Source organism: Neopsephotus bourkii, unplaced genomic scaffold (assembly GCF_033783945.1).
Source record: "Neopsephotus bourkii isolate Nb327-2 ecotype Australia unplaced genomic scaffold, CSIRO-AGI_Nbou_v1 NB_1637, whole genome shotgun sequence".
Taxonomy (NCBI): domain Eukaryota; kingdom Metazoa; phylum Chordata; class Aves; order Psittaciformes; family Psittacidae; genus Neopsephotus; species Neopsephotus bourkii.
Window position 1 is genome coordinate 4,063,214 of NW_026902112.1, and position 22,676 is coordinate 4,085,889.

The following is a 22,676-nucleotide window of genomic DNA, read 5'->3' on the forward strand; positions in this document are numbered from 1 at the left end:
AAATAAGGCCTCATAAGAAAGAAGGTGGTATTTGACCACTCTGAAGGTCCTCTGGCACAACACCTAATGGGATCCTTCCCAGATGCTCAGTTGCAAGTCTCAAGAAAAGATCAAACCCCACATCCCAATCAGATGTGGACAAACCTTAGGTAAAATTTAGTCTTACAGTATAGTAGAGAATGCCATGGAGCTGGAAAAGAGTATGCTCCACATCACATCAGGATTGTAAAGAGTTTCTGTGACTGGGAACTGAAAACAGTCAAACTGAGGTCTCACAAGGAAATAAGTCTATCTGTAATATTACACACAGAATGCCAGTCATGAATTCTAGAAAATACAAACCCTGTGTAGAAAATACAAGGCCTAATAGAAAGGCCTATGAATTTGAAAGAATTAAGATTCCTAGAAAGAGGGTTCCTTATAGAAAGATCCAGGATGGCTCAGGAGTTTTAATATGGAAAGGAATAAAAACACAGTATTTAACTGAAGTGAGCACACAGAGAACTTAAAGAGACCAGCCAATTCCAAATTTCAATCTTTAAGTATAAACCTGATGGTTCAAGTCCTAAAGAAGATACGCAGTTCCTAAGTGAGAGCATAAAACCGAAACAAAACAAAGGCCAACAAAAAATAGAACCCAAAAGGGTACAAACACTATTCTGGCATCTACCTAGGAGAGAGTTCAATGGAAGGACCAATAGGCATGCTTAAGCTTGTGCAGACAGCTTTTACATTTTCTTAATGAAGGATATATCTGTTTAAAAAGGTTACAACAAATTCTTTGAGTTATGGTAATATTAGAACGTATTCTAAGGATGTATAAGAAGGCCAAGGAACCAGTGACTTCTGTCACCAAGCTATGAACTTAAATTTATGCAACAGCTTTTTAGAGGGCAGAGGAGGGAAATGATGGCAATAAGTAAAAAGGTAAAAAAATAAGTTTATCCTCTTCAGTTTGCACCAACTGTTCATAAAGCTGTGCTCCTATACCAAGAACTGACAAAATGCAAATGTTTCATAGACATGCTGATGAAACTTTGCTCCTGAGCCTGGATTCCTGGAATACCTTCTTTACTCAAAATATGGCAGTGAAAGGAGCGCATCTGTTAAACAAAAGATTATCCTAAGTGTAAGCAAACAGTTTACAGAGATTTTATTTTTAATTAGCTTTTGCTAAGCCATGATGAAAAATGGACTAGTTTAGGTATGGAAAGTGTTATACCTATTGCACACACGTGGATTGCAAACAGAGGGAGAAATGCAGCTGAAATAGCTAATCCCTTCCCTAATCACCTACAGTGGTGGCTGGGGCACTCTGGGTGAAGCCACAGTGACAATCGACATTAATATTAAAAGAAGAATTAACTGTTGTGTACAGAAAGCCCACCTATGTCTGAAGTGCAATTAACGTGAGCAGCCATTCGAAGCATTGTAACATACAGATAGTAGATGAATTTTACAATATAAACAATAAACCTAAATTCCAGGCTGTTTATGATGCATCAGAAAATATACATCAGGAAAGTTAGGCTTTGCCATTAGTATTTTATATGAGAAAATGTTTGCCACTGTTATCTTCTAAGAATTTAAGTTCCATTTCTTAACTGAACATCTTCTTTAGGCTTGTTGGTGGTAAAGTTGCCATCTTCCTAACACAGAAGTGGCTAAAATAATAGAAAGAAATGTTAGTATATCTTTTTTTCCTAGCTTTAAATAATGAACTTACCTACATCAATAGTTGGCTTCCCCCTCAAAAGCAATTTCAAACACTCAGGCTTATTATACATACTGCAGTAGTGTAGAACTGTATTGCCCAGCGCTGTTTGCTTATCCAGGTTTCCACTAAACACAAAAGAAGAAATAATCAAGAGACATCTAGTGTGCAGAGCTGTTTGTTTCAGAGCAAGCATCCCTAGCGGCAATAAATGCATTAATACTTTATGGGACAAATATGGAGCAGAAAGAGAAAGAAATATTTTTCAAGTTAAACATTACTCTCAAGGACTAGTAAGAATAGTTCCAAGCACACTGGAAATTCCTGAGCTGTGGTTGACAAGGACTGAGCATCTACAGGTGTTCATTGAAAAACCAAACAACAAACCTGAAGCTCAAGAGATTCAAACCTAATCCTTTATAGGGTCATGGCAGTTGGTTTTCACCCTTCACTTTACTGGCATTTCTTTTTCAAACATGCTAAATTAGCCTGATTAAAAATATGTGAGAAATCATTCTGATACAGTTAGAACACGCCAGTAAGTCCCACACTTCAAGGAACTACAAAGAGGGCAGCTGTGAGGCTGCGTAAGAGTGTCATAAGAAGGAACGGAAGGATACAAACTGGGAAAGACAAGCTGTGCAAGGGGGTTCATAGGGCTTTTTAAAACTGTTCTCTCTTTCCATTTTCAATTTCTGAAACAAGGTTTCTTGAAAAAAGTCATGACATACTGAGATCAATTTAATACATTTATAAAAATGAAAAGCTCAGAAAATGACAGCTTTACTTCCACTCAGTATTACCCACACTGAACAGTAAGTGCAGAGCCCATATGGATGTAATGATGCTCTTAAATTTGAGATTGAGACAAAACTACAGACAGCTGACAAAAACACATAAAGGATGATAGTTATAGAATCATAGAATCACAGAATTGTTTGGGTTGGAAAGGACCTCAAGATCATCCAGTTCCAACCCTGCTGCCATGGGCAGGGACACCTCACACCAGACCATGTCACCCAAGGCCCCGTCCAACCGAGCCCTGAACATTGCCAGAGATGGAGCATTTACCACTTCCTTGGGCAACCCATTCCAGTGCCTCACCACCCTCACAGTAAAGAACTTCTTCCTTATATCTAACCTGAACTTCCCCTGTTTAAGTTCAAACCTACCACCCCTTGTCCTATCACTACAGTCCCTGATGTTATGAAGCTTCATAGTTTCTTCACACAAAACAATTTTACATAATAATCCAAAATAACAATTCCTTTAATATTACTCAGAATAATAATTTGGGCTTCTAAAAACAGTTTTCAAATTATGACCTCAGCTTGTAAATAGTAATAGCTTATTTTTTACTGTATTTTGTTTTTTACTTTAAGAACACTCCTACAATAGTCAGCACTCCATTTAACATGAGGGAGTATCAGTAGAATAAGTTAAAGCAAAGGTTACACAGCTAGTCCACAGAGCCCAAGAGATAGTGTCAGGAACATCATTTCAAGTCTGTGCTGTTATCAGAAGACCAAACCTTCTAACACTCCCTATAGACAATGCTACATAAACTATTAGAGAGGGGAAAGAAAAGAACCAAGTATTCACTGACTGCGCTTCAATAGCAGGAAGGACTCCCCTTGCTGAAGGAGTTGTGATGAGTCTTCTGTGTTTCCCCAGTCTTCCTCTCCTCATTCTTCAAAACCCACCACATAACACAGCAAGTGACTGCCACTTCCTTTGCTTCATGGCATACCGGAGAGGTGGATTGGAACTAATTCCAGCTAATGTTTAACTATGTTGTGAACCATATGAAAAATTATGTTGTACCATTTGATTTTTTTAAGTGTTTCCACTTCTGTGAACACATCTCTTAACAACAAAGAATAGCTCAGCCAATAACCTAGATGTTGAAAATTAGTAGTTAAGAAGATCAGGCTGTAAATAACTTTAATAGACTTTATTAACTACCATAACATCTTTTTTTGAAGTCAATCTATCTTCTACTCATAAATTTGAGACATAGCCTTGTTTTCTACTCTTGCTATTTCTTTGCATGTGTCCTGTATTCAGAATGCTTACTTTGCCACCTCTCCTTTACCTGAACTATTCATCTGCATTGTTTCATAGCAATAATGTTATAGTGATATAAATCAGTCTCTCTTTTGCTCTACATAATTTTTCTTTTCATCCTATTGTATAACTGCTTTCCATGTTTTAACCTACACTTCTGTCCACACTTAGGAACATAAGGGTCAACTCAAAGGTATTAAAATTATGCTCTTTTGAAGCATATCTAAGGAGAATGGAAGTGATAGGCAAACACTGTCCAAAGCACTGCATGGCTAGCTTTGAACATTTACATTTTTCATACATAATGAAAATCAATCCATACCAGTTTTGTACAAGGAAGTCAACCAGATGGAGAGAGGTTTGGTCAGCAGTCCGGACTGCTAAATGAAGTGCTGTTTCACCTGGCTCCTAAACACACAAATAGAAGTTAGATTTTTGTGTCTTATTTCTGCAAAGCTTGTAATATCAGACCTACAAGATATATGTCAATTAGTCTTTTACAAGTCTTTCAAAGGAAAAATGTTATTAGGAAATTATGATGAAAATAGTTATTGCCTTTCTGGACCCTTAAAAGACATCATGTGCTTCAAAGGAAACAGCATCACACTTTGACATCACAGGTTCGTCAAAACCTGTCTTCTCTTTTTCCCAGCTGGATAGAACAATCCTGAAGAACCTTTAACCATTTTAGCTACTAGTAACTAGAACGGATCCTGTCAAGGAATAATGAGTGAGTTCATGTATTTGTTGCTTTATGACACCTTGGTGAGGACCAAGCATACCCAACAACACTATTTCCTACAAAACCTGGGAAAATCCCCACCATAATCACAGTCCTACCTACATTAAATCCCTTACAGAATCACAGAACAGTTGAAGTCGGAAGGGACCTATGGAGGACATCTGGTCCCACTTCCCTTCCCAAGCAAACTGGACTTGGTACTCCAGCTATGGCCTTACCGGCACTGAGTAGAGGGGAAGGATCACTGCCACCAACCTGCTGGCAGTACTTAGCCTACTGCAGCCTATAATACCATTGGTTTTCCTTGCCGCAGGTACGCACTGTTGTCTTACATCAGCCTGGTGTCCACCAGGACCCCCAGGCCTTTTTCTGCCAAGCTGCTTTCCAGCTGGGTAGTGCCTAGCATATACCAGTGAATGGGGTTGTTTCTCTCCAGATAATAGGGCTTCTCTTCATGAATTTAAACAGAATACACTTCATTTTCTATACATATAACACAAGCATTTATGCATTTATATGACAATGTAAGTTCTGTTTAATTCAGTTTCAAAGTTGATGAGGAATTAATCTAAAATCAGATCTCATTAACTCCTACTGATCAAAAGGGGCATTAAAAATATGTAACAGTACACATACTTAAATCACAACTTTAACTAAAAAGACTTATCAAACATCAGAGAATTTACAGTGCATAAATGTCTTAACTGCAGCCCACATTTCAGTTGGTGCTCACACCTGTCTAGGTATCATTGGCGGTACCAGCTGAGAAATGCTAAGGAGCTAATTCTGTGGTAACTGCTAAGGATGATAAATATAGGAAGTTCACCTTGTAGACAGAGAATTTGTAATGTGTTTCTATGATAAGCAATCTGTGATATTTCAAGTGCTGAGACTATATTGAACTCCCTTCACTCGATACAGACAGCCACTCTGCCCTTTGCCAAGGTAGCTATTTCCACAGAACTTGTTGAAAACTTTTTCTGAGATCGCTCCAAGTTGTGTCCAAAAGTAATGGGAGAAAACAACTGGTTGCACAACAGCAATTGTCTACAGAAATGTTACACATTGTGCTTTTTTTCTACATGGATGCTCCAGGTCAACCTGGACTGATTTTTCCATAAAGCTGTCACTGGCTTTAGAAGGAAGATCAACTATTCAGAAGTTTATTAAAAATAATAAATGAATCTGTCTTCCTGCTTGAAAGAAATTGTACTTCTGTAAATGTTTCATCAGAAGCTCTGAAGGCATCATATTTTCTTTCCTCACAGAGAAACAGAGACTTGTGTACAGTCATTAATGTGTTCCTTCAACATCTACTTCAAAAGCAGATATGATATTGCTTGTGGTATCAGGTGAGCCAGGGTTATCAAGACAAGCCCTCTCTTTCTCTAGGCCTTATCCTAAAGAAACACACTGCAGAGTAGGTGCTGTCCAACACAATAGTTGCACCTAGAACAGTATGATAAGTACTATTACATTTCACCGTCCTTCAGAGGATTTGACGACAAGTGATATGTCTTCTTCCCTCCCCACAAGGATGCCAAATTAAGGAAAGGAAGAAAACCCTACCATTTTAATCTGTTATTCCTCTTGTTTTAGCATCTAAGAGAGCAGCTACAGTCCAAGACATTTTACAAATACATTAATTAAAATACTCTGCTTTGTTTACCTGATAAGCTTACCTGTCCAGGCTCTAACAGTGGCTCCATTAGCTCTACCCCCTCTGCATAGACTTGAATTAGTGCAAGTAAATCCCTGGATTTGACAGCCTCAAGTAATTCACTCAGTTTAGCTGCTGCAGATGCACAAGTCTTCCTGGAGAACTTATGATCCACATATTTAGCAGTGATAAATTCTTTACGTGCAGTCCTGTGGGTATGAAAATAGAGCTTGGTTTAGAAATACTTAGAAAAATGGGTCAATGACTTAAACTCACCTTGCCTAATTCAGGAGCTGAGAAGGGAAGAAGAAAACTACTGATAAAGATGTTATAATGCATGTCTGTCTTGCAAACAAGCCCCAAACAAGGCACATATTCAATTTTATCCTGCCTTCTTGTTACATACAAAAATTACCCTGACTCTGAGGACTAAGACCAAATAAAAAATAAAGCTTCATGAAAACATGCCTGTCTGTTTAAAAAAAGGATAAGCATGAAAAAGATGCTAAAAACAGGATAAAAGAGAAATACTTAATGAGCTAGAAATCAACATAATAGGTTAAAAAGCTTTCTGTGGCAAAACAACATCTGTGATGCTCTCTGTGCAGCTCCAACACCAGGGAAAGGAAGAAAAAGCTCATCTCCATCTCAAGACAGTACCTGAAGCTGGTGTCATTTAGTCTAACTGTGTCTCTCCCCTGAGGAGATGCTACAAAACTCAAAGACTGCCAAGATTCGAAATAATGAATCTTGAAACCCAAACCTAAAGTTTTCTACACCAAGAAGCTGTAGCTTAAATGTGACTGCATACAAAAGACTGTACTTCTAAGAAACCCTATAGGTGGAGTAAAAAATCCCTTTCTTCTGCTATCCCAGCCCTCCTCTGGCTTGGTTACTCTTTAAGACATTTTACATCACATATATATTCCACAGTAAACTTAATATTAAAGAATTTAAAGATTCTAAACTTACATATCACTTGATGGAGTGGGTTTAGGTGAAGGACTAGGTAAATTCCCTTCCATAATATCATTAAAACTAGTATTTCCTACATTCTTGGCCAGCTGCAATAAGAAAAACAAAATAAAATATACAACAACCTGGACTATTAATGTGCATTTTCCACCCTATTGCTAAAAGATGGAACACAACAAATTGCAGAATAAAAGCAGAGCTATTACACTTATAAAGAATTAAAATTTTTAAGTGTGAATCTGATCATCCCAGGCACTGCTGCTGTATTTGAAGACAATCTACCTCCAGCATAAGAACAGAATGAGGAACTGGCAGCACGAACACTGAAACAGTTCTAGTACACTAATCAGGAAGTTACTTTTGGAAAGGAGCTCGGACCTAGTGCAAAGTCACACTTAGTAAAATTTGATTTAAATCACTACTAACTTTGAAAGCAACTCCAGATTTCAAAAACGCTTCTAGTGCTAATGTTAAACCACACACAAATCCAGAACCGCCTTTTATCTTCTCTCAATTTTCCCATACAAAGTTTCTGTGACAAGTGTCTTCTCACACACTAAACACAGCTGAGGAGATAAACTTGCTGCAACTGTGTTTTTTCTTTCTTTGTTTCTTGTTTTGGTTTTGTTTGTTTTAGCTTTAGTAGCCACATCAAATTCCTTGAGTAACTTTAACCTTACAGGGTTTCTTCCATAAAATTAAAAGATTAACCTAACAATTTTCTGTCAGAATTAGCAATGGTCATTCTCACTTTTCAAGTTCAATTAGCTTTCCTTTTCTTTAATTACATGAGATTTTGGGCTGTTCTGACTTAAGGTCAAGATCAGCTAATGAGAGGCAAAATCCTGATGGCACTACTGTCAATAATCATTCTGTAAAACCTCCAGAAATTAACATCAGACGTGACAGATGCTTAAAAGCATCAATAACACATAGTAGAAAAAAACCTCCTGTAAGACAGATACAGAAATGTGAAGACAACATTCTGCAAAACACATACCTTGAAAAAATTTAACAGTAAATTATACACCTGAATGATACCTGTATCCAGAACGTCTGACTAGAAAATAATAAAATAATCCAAATTAAAGGAACTTACCAAGAGTTCAGACGTTCCTAATTTGTCTAATTCCAAAGACTGGATTCGAGAAATATGGACACCCATTTCTCTGTGTATTCCAGAACACTCAATGCAGGTTAAAATGCCCAAATTAGTTGATAGCCATGTTGGATCTGTAGGATTGCAAAACAAAGTATTTAATCGAAGTCCAAGAAAAGTTTTTCAATGGTGGTAAGAAATCCCAATGCATTCTGAAACAATTCCTCATTTAATGCTTTAACAAATAGAAATAAACTAAGAATATTCCATTCTTTTCTCCAAACCACAATGCAAATTTAACCACAGATTGATACCAATGGAATTAAGCTTTTCAGATTTAGAGCCAGTCCCAAAGGCACTGAATTCAAGATGTACAAATCCATACTGAATGACTGTATTTGAATACATTTAGGATTTGTTTCTTGTAGAAAGTAAGGCCTTTGCTTCTTATTCTTAAAAGGAACAGATCTCCTAAATTCCACTGTTGGCAACAGTTTTAATCTTTACATCTTAAATTTTAAATAGTCTTTCTTCATAAAAGATTGACTATAGCCTTTTTCAATATGTAAAACAGTAATATGTTGAACATTTTAGTAATGCTGGCTAGTCCAGGTCAGAAAAATACTGCTGTCATGGTAGGAGATCTGCAAGTAATGTGAGAATAGATCTTACACTATGAATGCTACATAAGAAGCAAGACCAGTTTTTAAGGAAAAGAAAAAGCTCCAGACATATTTCCAGACACATACATGTTTTCAAATTAATCCCTTCCTTGATCTTAAATAGTAACTGACAAAGCATTAAGTCAGGAGTTTTAAAGCAGCAAGCTGGGGTGCAGAAGTGAAGCTTAAAACTTCACAAAATTATATTCCACTTTGCATTTTTTATCTAGGTATTTCCTATTTGGATCAGTTCTACATCAGTTAGCATCTTTAAGATACACACTATCTACTCAGTTCCAAACGAACACCACCTTCATGAACTACCTCTTCAGATGTGAAAGCTGTAGCAGCTGCCAATTACCATATCAGTTCAGTAGTACTTTGATGATTTGACTCATCTTTAGGTTTAAGTGACATGTAACTGACCTGTAACTCTGCACTTCTGAATATACTATCTGAGAGGATTTCAACTCTGGGTCTCATTCTTTGCACAAGATTGGGTATTTTTGCTACTGCAGTTCCAATAGTCTCATGCCAAAATAAAACCTCAGAGTAAGATCCTGGCCAGGTCAATTTTTCCACAATCATTGTCTAAGCATTACTCACTTCTACTTAGTAGCATGCACAGGATCAGTGATGCCAAGCAACTTCCATTCAAGTGCAACAAGCATCTAGAGACAGTGCAACAAGAACAGTTCAAACTCCAGAGGGGCTTGAACTGCTGGAAGTAAGCACAGACAACACACAAAAATATTTTAGTGAATTAAATGGAACTAATGTATGAAAGCTGTATTTGTTCTTTTAAAAACAGGCTGAAGACTGATCAACACATCACTTAGAAAATTAGTTTGCACTCTACAAACACATCTCTAAAGAAATTACTTTGCTTCCAACAAGAAGTTGATGACACGAACAAATTGAGATACCTGGTGAGCCACAATCACAACAGACTTCATTTCCGGGTAATCTCTGTATGTCATCAATAATGGCTTTTGTCAGATCCTCTAAACTGTTCTCCCCTGTGCTCTGCTCTCCACGGAATGCCATATTTAATGCTTCTTCTTTGCTGTTAGTCAATACTGATATCCATCTAGCACAAGATAAAGACCTTAATGAAGATCTGCATTTGCAAATACAAGTTAACCTATAAACCATAGAAAGCTTGCCAGGAACAAAATATTAGTGGGAATATAAGGAGGGATTGTACTGTGGGAGATACTGAGTGGGAGGAAAGTGAGAGGTGGAAAGATTTGAGAAAAAGTAATAAAGAATGAGAAAAGGCAAAGAGAAAAAGTCTTAATTCTAAAATCCCTTTGATGAACAATTTAGAGCCAAAGCAGCAGTTCTCATGTTCCTCAAATAAGCAGACGCTGTGGAAGAGAAAGGGTGCCATTAAGCTCCTGTAAACTGCTTTAAAAGTAGGTGTCTAAGATCTTCCTGAAATCTATCCCATTACTGAAGGAGAAAACTGCAACCACAACTTTCTCCAGCGTGCATCGCTCTTCACAGAGAAGACAGCAAGCACATTTTTAATGTGCTAATGGCTAGTTGCCTTTCAAAATGCGGGTCTCGGCGCACTCAGAGTCAGACTGTAATGACCAAATTAATGAAAACTGCCATGGCAACAAATAGCTAAACAAGGGAGCATGGCAGAGGAGTAAAGATACTGAGAGCTAACAGAAAATATTAAGAGCAACTGTTGAATGCAGCATATCAAGACTCTTCCATCATATTTCAGACAATGGCTTCCCCCGCTCCCAACCACTCTGCAAGGTTTTGTTTATACAATGATGTTTTAAATGAAAACTAACCCAAAAAATCCCTCCCAGGGGATGCTGCCCTCCAGGTGGAAGTATAGAAGGAAAAGCAGTGACACTAAGGACAAGCATGTTGCAGATGCTCTAAGTGAGGCAGCACTGCAAGTTAAAAATAGAAACCCTCCCAGGTACAATGATTTTAGATCTACTGCAAAAACACATTTTTTACATAGGAATATTTTAAACTGGCAGTGTCCTCACATTTCCTGTTTACAATATTCCAGTTATCTGCAATCACCAATCTGCTGAAAGGAGTTGAAATGGCTGTGGTCATCTAAGCAAACCAGACTGAGGTTCATCATTTCTCATTAATAATGAAAAGATAAACTTTAAAAGTATTTTAGAAAGGATTTCATATACATAATCTTGCAATACAGATTCAGAGCTTGAACTGTATAGAACTGTATATACATATATATGTTAACTATATATACTGTATATAATAACTTGATATGCGTACATTTTTAAATCTAATGGACAAAGAATAGTCTGAGAAGTTGGATTTACAAAACAAAAAATGCTTAAATTATTTTTAAAAAGTCACCCTCAAAAATAAGAGAAAATTAACAAATTAAAACCAAGTTTGCCCCATAGTTTATATGCTTAAAACAACGTATTTCCATTATCTCCAGTTATATGATAACATACAAGAACCCACACTAGATGGCATTCTTCTGCAAGTTTTCTAATGACATCCAGGGTTATTAACAAACTCAAGAGGCAGCACTGTCTTGATTCTAATATTACAGTAATGTTTGGTTAAACAAGCAGTAAAATAATCATTAAACTCAGAAGACAACACTTATTCCAACATTTGTTGACAATTTCTGTCAGGGTTACAGTTTGATTAGTTTGTTAAAAAGGCAGAATTTGAATAAAACTCAACTATGCAGGAACAATCAAAAAAATATTAGATGCCATTAAAAGAAACACAACATGACTGAGCCAGCTGTTAGTTTGATACAGATTTCCATATTACGGGTTTCTAAACTGGAAGAGCGGTAGCTTATTTTGGTCGTGCTTCCTCAGCTAGAGGGAACCCCTGCCCAAGGCTGCTTGGCACTGCTGTGTCAGCTTGCCCCAGACAGCAGCAGCAAGGCCCATTGAACACAAGCACAGCAACAGACACATTCTTAATGACTGGTGCTAATTATCCAGGTCCCCCGTTGGTCACCTGGCCTTCTGGCAGGCTGTACACTCAAACAACTCAAATCAATAAAGATATTAATTCAATGTCAATAGCTTATAAAAACTGCCTTATGGCTGCTGTTCTTTCTCTTTTTCTTACATGTACAAGCCTCCTTTTCCCTTCATTTTTTAAAGATGTATTTGCTTTATTTTATACCACCAGTGTCAAGGTAATGGTCAAAAAACTTCTGGTAATACCAAGGCCAAGCTGGATGGGGCCTTGAGCAACCCAGTCTAGCAGAAGGTGTCCCCTGCCCATGGTAGGGGGTTGGAACTGAATGATCTCACAGGTCCTGTCCAACCCAAACCATTCTGTGATTCTACTAATACTTTGTATTGTTCTTTTAAATAATTTAAAATTTACTCAAGTCTTAACAGATCCACTTTGTCTTCTACCAAATCCAGTAAAACAGGTTGTCCAATCTGCTACTACACTTCTCTTTCTGGATCTCTGCAGTCTTACGATCCTTTAAGGCACTCTGTTTGCTGGAGATTCAGTGTTGAAGAAAATCATGAGGCTAAACAAAAACCTGGCATCATGGGTGACTTCTGGATCCAATGAAGGAGACGTATTCATTAGTTTTGGGTGGATTAGTCCAGTATTTCTACGCCAATAAAAGCTCCTCCTTTCCCTCCCCACCAAGACAACAATCAGTCTAACAGTTATTTCAGTTTGCAATAAAGGACTGTGTCTCTTCTGACAATCCCTACTGCAGCAGTGTTATTTCCAGGTAAATGCATAAACAGAACAAGAACAGCATAGTATTTTTTCCAACATTCAGAAACAACTTTTTTTGTATGGAAGAAGCAGCAGAGAGTATCAAGACCTTCCCATTCCTTTGGTATTCCCAAGGTAAAAAACATCTGAAGATTGTTGCTAAACACTATACTGAAGTTAGATGCGTGTTTCTTCATAGCAGAAATTTGGAATAGCTTTGTAAATATTCCAGACATCTCCTACAGAAATCAAGATACTCTTGGGCTTCAAAGAGAGTAGAAAAGAATGAAAATGTTTTATCTGGAGCATATTTGGCCCTATCCGCAATTATCAAATATCCAATATCAAATATCCAATTATCAAAGTAGAAAGTATCTCTTATTGCAAATGTTAAAAATAACCTGTTTTTTTAGAGATCTGAGGTTCCATTTCTCATAATATACACAAATATATATATATGCACACAGACATACCTCCCCCCTCTCCCCTGCACACACTGTACTATCTATTAGAGAAACTAATAAAACCCTCTGAGACTTTAAAGGCAGTCAAGCAGTAATTAAAGGTCAACATACACCTGGCTAGATAAAAATAAGAAACTAAAAAATAAACAAAAAATGCATTGAACTAAAGGCAATGTTTGAGGGGAAACAGTAACAAACCTGTAACAGAACATAGGTTTCACTGATTTGTATTTTAAACCATCTGTTTTATAAAATCATTATTAGTTTTATTTTTTAACTAGTTTGAGAACTTATTTAAGGAAGCAGTTTCAAATGCTCACTAGGAAAATGCATGCAAGGTCAATTAAACTAGAGTATAAATGATCTTTGCCTTTTTTCTCTATTTAGATTTATGGAAGGATTCTGATTCTATGATTCTATAATTTGAAAATCAGTTGGTGAACAAAGGAGAAAAGACAGAATGGAGGCAGCATTAAAATTGGGTGGACAAAACACACGACGGAGAAGAAAATGTCAACAGTGAGGCACACATATACAATTCAGGTGAAAACTGGAACAAGAGGATGACAACTATAATCAAGGAGCTACATCCCATAGCTCCTGCAGAACACTCAAATCAGTAAAATTAGAAGTCAAAGGGTGCTTTTCACATGACACCTTAGAGAATAAAGCAATTTAAGACTACTCAGTGGCTGCACAAGAAAAATAGACCATTTGGTTATATAGTAGTTTTTCACCAACACATTAACAGCCATTCTGGATCATGAACTTCAATTAACTAAAGATATTGCAGAAATTTTCCTAAAGAAAAAGAAAAGTAAGTTTCTATGTGCATCTCAAAGCAGATACCATTACTTGGGTCACTTAAGTAATCTTCTGAAACAGAACACTTGTCTGAGTAGCATTACAATACCTTTTTGAATGTGGCTTACAGTGCCAATATGGGCAAAATACACTTAGTTTGTGTGCATGTATTTCAGCACTTGCATGCAAATAATGCCTTCAGGCAAACAAAACTTCTTAAACTTGCATCAGCATTAAGATGCTACACTCCACTGTGCACTGCACTGGTGTGGCCCCACCTTGAGTACTGTGCAGTTTTAGAGTCTCAGTATAAGGAGGACATCAAACTAGTAGACTGTGTCTAGAGGAGGGCAACCAAGATGGTGAAAGGCCCCAGGGCAAGACTCTGGAGAAGCAGCTGAGGTCACCTGGTTTGTTCAGCCTGGGGAAGAGAAGGCTGAGGGGTGCCTTCATCGCAGTCGACACCTTCATCATGCAGCTGCAGAGAGGAGGAGCTGATCTCCTATCTCTGGTGAGCAGGGGTAGGAGACAAAGAAATGAGATGAAGCTGCACTAGGGGAAGTTCAAATGGGACATCAGAAAAAGGTTCTTCACCGAGAGGGTGGTTAGTCACTGGAACAGGCTGGCACCCAGGGACACAGTCACAGCACTGAAACTCAGAGCTCAAGGAGCATCTAGATGATGCTCTCAGTCATATGGTTTAGTTTTGGGGAAGTCCTGTGAGGAGCAATGAGTCGGACTTGATGATCCTGATGGGTGCCTTCCAACTTGAGATACTCTATGATTCTGTATTCCAGTACAAGCTATTTTTTCAGCCACTGGCCTTTGAAGTGATAAACCAGAATTCAGTGGTAAAAAAATGGAAACTATGCTTTTAACGGGAAACAAAACCAGCCTGGAATTTCAAAACAGGCCAACAGAGCTAGCTAAACTGAACTGATAGACCTGCCAATCAGAAGTACATCACTAATGTATTCTCCCCACCTTGCTCATGCGTTAAACAAAACGCTTGACCTTTTAAATCAACAAATTAGTAAAAACTAATTTATGGCAGAGACACAAAACCTTATGACTCACCAAATCCATTACTGATCAGAAATAACAGTGTTTTCTTCTTGACTGAGAACATTACTGGAATAATTAAGGTCCAGAATGACTGCATTAAGCATGACTAGCAGGTCAGCCTTGCACTCAAAGAGCCAGCATAAAGTTGTGGGAGACTCTGGAAGCAAAGAATTTCCCAGCCTCCTCATTTTACCCATGTCTCCTAGCGTTGAACTGTCAATGCCACTACCTCCCAACGCTACCAAACTGAAATACCCTATCAGCATTCCTTGCTCCTTTAAAATACACATGGAGCAACACCATCTTCTATTAGAATCTGGCATGTAACAAAAGAGCACAATAGGCCTGAAGAATGAGGCAGCCTGGAAGGCTCAGGCTTGCTGCTTTCTTCTCTAGAGCTGTCAGGTGATGAGCTTGTAACTTCCTGCACAACTCATGTTTGATAACAGAGAGAAATATTCAGGAGGAAAGAAAGTAGTACATAGTACATAGTTCTCAGGCAAGAAGTAGTTCTGTTCCAGCAGGAAGAAAGACTGTTTTAAAGGGAATAATCTGGTTGGAAACACATTAATGAAGCAATTTACTGGATTCTGAAGTACACAAATCTCACAGGTCTGTTTATTTCTAGGCCTACTGTACAAAAGATGCGTCACCTTTGTGTTATATGGAGACCTTTTCTCTATTTATCATTTTTAATTTAAAGGAAAAGGTGAGATCAGAAGGAAAAGTAGTAACTGCAAAAACAGAGGTTGACACAGAAGGCTTAAGAGCAATTAGAAAACATTTAATTTGCCCCTTAGTAACCTGATCTACTGGATCTGCCAAGCAACTGCACACAAACCACATGCTGGCAGGGTACACACCTAAATGGGGGTTTGGTTGGTTGGATTTTGTTTTGCTTTTAGTGTTACAAGGTTTTCAAAGATCCCCGTAGTGGGCACAAAATAGTTTACATTTACAGATTTACAACCGTAGGCACAACTTCTGCATTACTGGTGGTTGGAACTAGATGATCTTAAGGTCCTCTCCAACCTAAACCTTTCTATGACTCTATGATTAACTGAGAAATGTATTTCTACTGTTAGGTGTTATTTTTATATAGCCCTAATGGCAAAACATACTAAAAAAATTAGAAGTGTTCTTACGCTACGTATTCCTGTTCATCTTCTGCTTGAAAGTGGTATGTTCTGTTATCTGAAATGAGTAAATACATATTTTCATTTGGTACAATACATTCTAAAATAGCTACATATTTAGTAGGTTACTAAAACCTACTTGGCAACCAAAGCCTTGAAGAGCAATTGCAATTAAGAAGCAACATTAATACTTTATTTGTAGCTATGGATAACGATTCCAAGGGAAAAGTAAAAACAGAGAAAGGTAGAATAAGTGAATTTTGATTTATGTACATATTTCAAAAGTGTTATGTTTAGAAACACGAAAAATAAGCATGAGTCAAATTTTGCCCTTTTGAAGCAAAACCTTGTCACAAACAAACAGTATTGATATCACACACAAAACATCTTTGATTCATTTGTCCATTGAACCCATCTTCAAAACTGAAGAGATCTGCACACTTATGAAGCACTGCATGTATCCGGATACAGACCTGAATTTTGAACTATAGCCTTATTTATACTCAAACTATCTTATAATGACATTTTTGGCAATAATGCATTTGGCAATAACAGTGCAAAGCACTACTAAAATTGCTACATACGTGATATTAGATCAAAAGACTTCTTATCTTCAGCGTTTGGCTTCACCTGGCAGGTCAATAAATTCAGTTTAGCTGGTTGCCTGTTGGACTGAAAAGAAAACTTATTTTACTTTTAAAATGTCTTGATTTAGGATTATTTTCCTTTTCTGGGAGCAGGTATATGTGATATTAATTTAAAGTGTGGGCATGCATATATGTACATGCTTGAGACCTGCATGACTTTGTCTGACCTGGCTTCTCAGAATGGACAGATTGCTAAATCTAAACAAACCTAAAATCTTCACAGAAACTCTTTCTGACTATTTGAAAGGAATTAAAGGAATAAACCTAAATTTAGAGTATGCTAATACTGAAGGTTTACTTGTATTTCATAAACCAATGGTAAAACTATTACACAATTTTTCATTACAGCAAGTATTAAATCAACTGTCATAAGCTACAACAGTGGGGGAAAGAACTGAAGACATTTTGGAAGGCTAAAGAAGAGTTCACTTCGTGCAGCCCAGAGGAAGTTTTGAAATTAACTTCAAACCAGCCTTTAGCCTCATTTTCTCACTGATTAGTTGAACAATTTTAATTTCTTTTACAAAATGAATGTGCAGTCATTAAAATGTTTTAAACAGTTAACATCCTATGTAGGAATAAAACATCTATGACATCTACTTATGAGCTAATTATTGGTCTTCCAGTACAGCCAACAGCCAAAACTGAGTTTATAACAAGACATTTGATCAAATCTACCCAGATTCCTTTGACTGCATTGACCAGCTCTCGCCAGTGGCTGGGAGAGGTGCCCGCAGGATCTTGCTCTGATGCAGACAGCTACACTGCAGCCACTTCACTCTATTCAGCTGAATCGCATCCCATATCTTAAAGGTGTAGTAAGAACAGATGTACCTGTTACCATTTAATCTGAAGTTCTTACTAGAGGTCAGCAGCAGACAATTAGCAAAGAATTCAACAGAGCAAGTGGAACAGTACTTCCATACATCTGTCTCCAGCTTCTGGCAATCCACAGAACTTCAACAGTCAGAAGCAAAAATGGCATATTTTTTGTAATATTAGACTATTTTCATAAAAAGGCATAAAAATAACTTACCGTTGCATGTGATATGGTAAGAATTCCATTTTTAACAGTGCACTTTCTTCTTTGCCATACTTTCCTTAACCTAAAGAATAACATCAACAACAAATTCGGTAACTAGACATGACTTCAAAACGCATGTTCATCCCATCGACATTTTGAGATTAGCCTTGAGAAACAAACAGATGCAGTCAGAATCTTACTAAATGCCTCACCAAAAGCAAATCAGAAGTTTATGTCAGGTCTTAATCATTTTGCAGAGACTCATAGACAATAGCTTTCTTTTCAATGACTTTTGCTTTTTATGATTGCTTGACATGCTTTTTGCATTTACCATATGCAAGTCAGATCTGTCTTCAGATTTGAGCTGTGAAATTCTTGAGTACTTGTGGCACTTAAAAGAATGTGCCTTAAGCACCCACAGCAGAAAACAATAAAATCAGTGCATAAACATGGTACGAGTTCTCACTATGTACAATGTGCTCCAAGAACATACCCATCACTCTTCTTTAAAAGATAACCTTTCTTCTCACTACCATATTCCTTATTCCCCTGCAGCTGATGCATACTATATCCTCCTTGCCTGCTCTGTGAATCCTAAAAAAGAGAAAAAACACCATTAATGTTTCCTGACATGCACAGTAAGTTTTCCTAACTTTAAGCCTTTTTTATTTTATTTCTCTACCACAACTCCACAAATTCATGAAGATTTAAAGAGAACTCCTACAGCATGTAGGAGTTTACATGCATAGGAGAGCTTGCTTTTACGTCACTTGATCCTGAACTAACTGCATGTTCAAGATTCAGTTACTTCATTAGGCAAATATTCATCTCAAAATAATGACTTAAAATTCAGAAATACTGTATAATCTTAAAGAGTAAAATGCTAAGATAAAATTGCAAAAAGAAAGCAACAGAATATAGCATGCATATATACAGAAAAACACATCTATAAGCCAGAACCAAATACTAATCATCACTGGGGTTTTTAATCCAATTAAAAATATGCATATAAATCATGATGTTTAGTGCATTAAGTCACCTGCTTTTGGCCTGATCTAGTGAAACAATTGAGTGAAACAGATTAACTTGTTATAAGCTCATCAGCAAAAACAAATCCCCCAAAGTTCATTAAAACATTGACTTACTCTCCTAGACTTCGATCACGAAAGGCAAAAGGAACAGAGGGAAGAGAAAGCAAATAATTTAAAACAAGAATTATTATTTTATTTTAAAACCATGTTCCTTGAACATAAATTGTATAGTCCTCATATCTAGTAAAATGGTTATTCCCCTTTCTAACAGCAGTACTAGAAAGAAGGCAAAAATTACTCTTAGGCACACTGGTGCCTTTTCTCATCAAGTAACAAAACATCATAATAGAATCTGTGCAACCTTGCATATATGACATCGGATTAAAAAGCAACTAAGATGACTGAAGGAGCAATTCTTACTAAATGTCTTCCACTCTTCAATACATTTAAATTGTCTAAAGTGATAGCTAGACTGCATCCTCCACCAAACCGCAGCCAATTCTGAATTTCCTTCCATTGAAAAAGATCAGGCCCAAAGTTGGCTTTTAAATTTTTGCAAGTGTATATAAGAAGGTACCATTAAGGACACATTGACACAGTTTTAAATATAGCTGTGACACATTTATCTGCAAAATATCTGACAAAATCCCACAAAAACATGAAAAGAAGTTCCATTACTCCCTTGGCAATAACCTTTTCTCTCTCAAAGCAGTTTCTTACAATTGCCATAATCAATATATACTGAAGATTACTCCCTCCTATTTTATTCAGTGTCCTTACAACTGTTTTTTCATTTGGTAACAAATTCATAATGGTTGCTGAGAGAAGTGTTTGGTAAAACTGGCAGCTGTTGCTGGAAGCAGCACAATGGCTGTGTGCAATGTGCCATGTTTACGCTGCCACAATAAGCAGCTTTTTTATTACAAGTGTATTTCAAACCTCCTATTTGTATTAGCTTAGGAAAGAAGGAAATGAGATATAAGTCCTGTTCCAAGGAGTCCATCAGACAGACATTTGAGGAAAGATATCAAAACACAAAGAAAGAATCAAGAAAACAGACATGAAACATGATTCGAAACACTAGCTACATTCAGCTTAGAGCTGTTAATTTACATGTGTACCAATAATTAGCATACAAAAATAGGGAATAGAAGCCTGTATTTAAGGCCTGGTTTCCTTTAATATTTCAGCTTCTTAGATGTATAAGCACTCTTCAACATGCAAAATAAATATTTCATACAATTGAAGTTATATTAGTGCTCCTTAAAATATTTCCCCCCAAAACTATAAACCATAGTCATTTTACAAAGTCAGGTAATTCTTGCACAGAAACTGCCCTAAATGAATTCCGAGACAGTAGGCAGCAGCCACAAGAGACATTGCAGGTAACAGAGCCACCGTAAATTGTACTTCACACAGCAATGCTACAGCTCTAGCACTTCAGCACAACCTAAGATTCAAAGACTGCTACGATGTGATTTTCAAAGAGCCAGGTAATGGCAGAGATTTCAGCAAGGGAGGGACAGGTCTGCAGAACAATGTACATGAGCATTACAGATGTCCGTAATGCTAAATAAACACCTTCAATGCATGCAAGAGTGAAACAGGAGTTGCATTATAAGACCTTGAGCAAGTGTAGGGTTTTAGTACATTAGTGTTTTTCCTGAATGAAAGGATGGGGGCTGAGGAGTAGTTTTTCCATACATGTTATTCTAAACTCAAAAGCATCCTAATAACAGATTTAACAGCTATACAGGAATCATTTGTCATCTGGGACAGCAGGTCAGCCTGGGATGGGCAGGAGCTCTCACTTATCTAATGGCAACTCCAAAGAGGTTGAGGGTCGGGGAATTTCGTTTGGACAGAAATCACTAGTTTCAGCTTCCTTGTCTTGCACAAAGGGGCAAAAGAGACTTAAAGCAACACACCAACAGGGCCTCATTTTTAGTATTTCAAATTGTTCCCCTGCCAAAGCAATTTTTGATAAGAGTACTTCTGAATCCTTACAAATCCACCAGAGAAAATCCCCTTCATTTCATATTCTTTGATATTTCCATTAATCCATAAATTTTCCAACTGTGAGATTATAATGCACTAAATATAAGGGGGGAAATGTATTCTTAATCACAATCAACCAGGCCATCTGTCACCATAATAAAGCCCAACTTCACATATTTGAAGATTCAGATATGCACAATGATGGCGAAGTAACTGGTGAAATTCAGGCCCTGAGTCAAGTTTCATTGCCACTTAGCAAAGGAGTAATGACTACTGTCAAGCTATTTCAGGATTCAAACACTGAATACCTAAGCAACAGAGATATTGTTTTATCAACCTCCTCAGTATCTGCCAGCATCATTCTGTTCTGACTCATGGAACTCATGAAAGTCATCACGTTGATTTTGAAACAGACACTTGAACATCCATGTGATCAAATGGTTATTTTATCCAAAACAGATTCTTTCATTACAGCAGATCTCACTCTCTCTCCTGATTTGTCTGAATATCTGAGAATCACAATATTGCTCCTTGTTCTTCTAGGACACGTTTCAATTCCTTTCAAGCCAAACACTAAGTTTTTTACATAGCTAACATACATGTAAACACATGTTTTTCAGGAGTCCTACGGTTTGCCTACGGTATTAAAAAAGTTGCATAGTTTATTCTGGTGAGGCTTCTGAAGCTACTTTATTACAAAACTAAATGAAATACAATTATGCTGTTTTGGTGGAAGGAAACCTAACTTAAAACATAAAAATTAAACAAGTCAAATTGTGAAATTTAGACACGTATTTCATTTAGGTATTCCACCTCATAATACTCTATGAGCAACTTGAGCTGTCCTGTATGCAGCCATGTATGTACAATACACAGCACCAAAGAATAACCCGCTTGTCCTACTTTATTTGCAAGAGCTGGTTGATTACACAAGAGCTTGAACTTACTCTACAGACAGGAGAGAAGGAGGTGGTTTTTAATTTGCTTCCCAGATAATCAGCTTGTGGAAAAAAAAGGTACATGAGAACAAAGGAGGTCTTGTTCTGTTTGTTGAGAATTGATTCATAAAAACCCTTTAGAATTTCCAAATAGCTCTTGAAATTTAATGTTCTCTGTTCCACTTTTGGGGATGAGGATGGAGAATGAGCAATTACATTCAGAGTGATTTAGATACTGGGGAGACTACAAATGTAACGCATGTATGGGAAGCTCTGCAAGTATTATGGAAGACATCTAGTAGGTTCATATGCACAGATGGAAGGAAAAGAAGTACCAAGCAGAGCACTAGGAAAAACTGTAGAATATAAGATACGGGGAAACTGAGTACTAGATAGAACTGGCAGGCCTACAATAAATTGGTATCTATTCAAAGGTGTGCTGTAGTGCTCTTGTCATCATTTGTGACAAAGAAATTCTGAAAACCATGGACAGTTCAGGATAAGGCTGTGCTTTCCTTCATAATGAAGTGATTAAAAGTGCAGGGAAAGGAACAGCCTTCTGGCTAAGGTTTATTTGCTATATAATGTACATCTACATTACGAAAGCACACATAGGCAAGTATTCAAAAGAATTAAAAAAACCCCATACCAACACACTATAAGGAACTACTCAGTCATTCCCTATTAATTGTAATTCCACCTTCAAGCCATAATCACAATGTGCTACCTACTAAATTACAGGAAAGCCCATACAAATAATTACTTGTCCTGGTTAGTAAAGGCCTACTTATGAATAAGTTCCAAAAGAATCCTAGGAAAGATTTAGTAACCTTCACACCACATAAGGAAGATTAACAAGAACTACTTTTAAGAGTGCATTTAGTATTAAATACACTGGAAATACCAGTGCAGCTTTTGTACATAGTA

At 37.2% G+C, this 22,676-nt stretch overlaps 1 protein-coding gene across 3 annotated transcripts in view; it reads right to left on the minus strand.

Annotated features, from left to right (window-relative positions):
• ASAP1 (ArfGAP with SH3 domain, ankyrin repeat and PH domain 1) overlaps positions 1-22,676 on the minus strand; it is a 145,699-nt gene that overhangs the window by 31,104 nt on the left and 91,919 nt on the right. For all 3 annotated transcript variants that reach the window (XM_061374290.1, XM_061374293.1, XM_061374291.1), the window contains 10 exons: positions 18,276-18,376; positions 17,795-17,864; positions 16,696-16,783; positions 16,121-16,169; positions 9,846-10,009; positions 8,258-8,391; positions 7,156-7,247; positions 6,206-6,392; positions 4,104-4,189; positions 1,727-1,842 (listed from right to left, as the gene is read on the minus strand). In XM_061374290.1, coding sequence (XP_061230274.1) covers positions 1,727-1,842; positions 4,104-4,189; positions 6,206-6,392; positions 7,156-7,247; positions 8,258-8,391; positions 9,846-10,009; positions 16,121-16,169; positions 16,696-16,783; positions 17,795-17,864; positions 18,276-18,376 — 1,087 coding nt within the window. The remainder of the gene's footprint in view (positions 1-1,726; positions 1,843-4,103; positions 4,190-6,205; positions 6,393-7,155; positions 7,248-8,257; positions 8,392-9,845; positions 10,010-16,120; positions 16,170-16,695; positions 16,784-17,794; positions 17,865-18,275; positions 18,377-22,676) is intronic.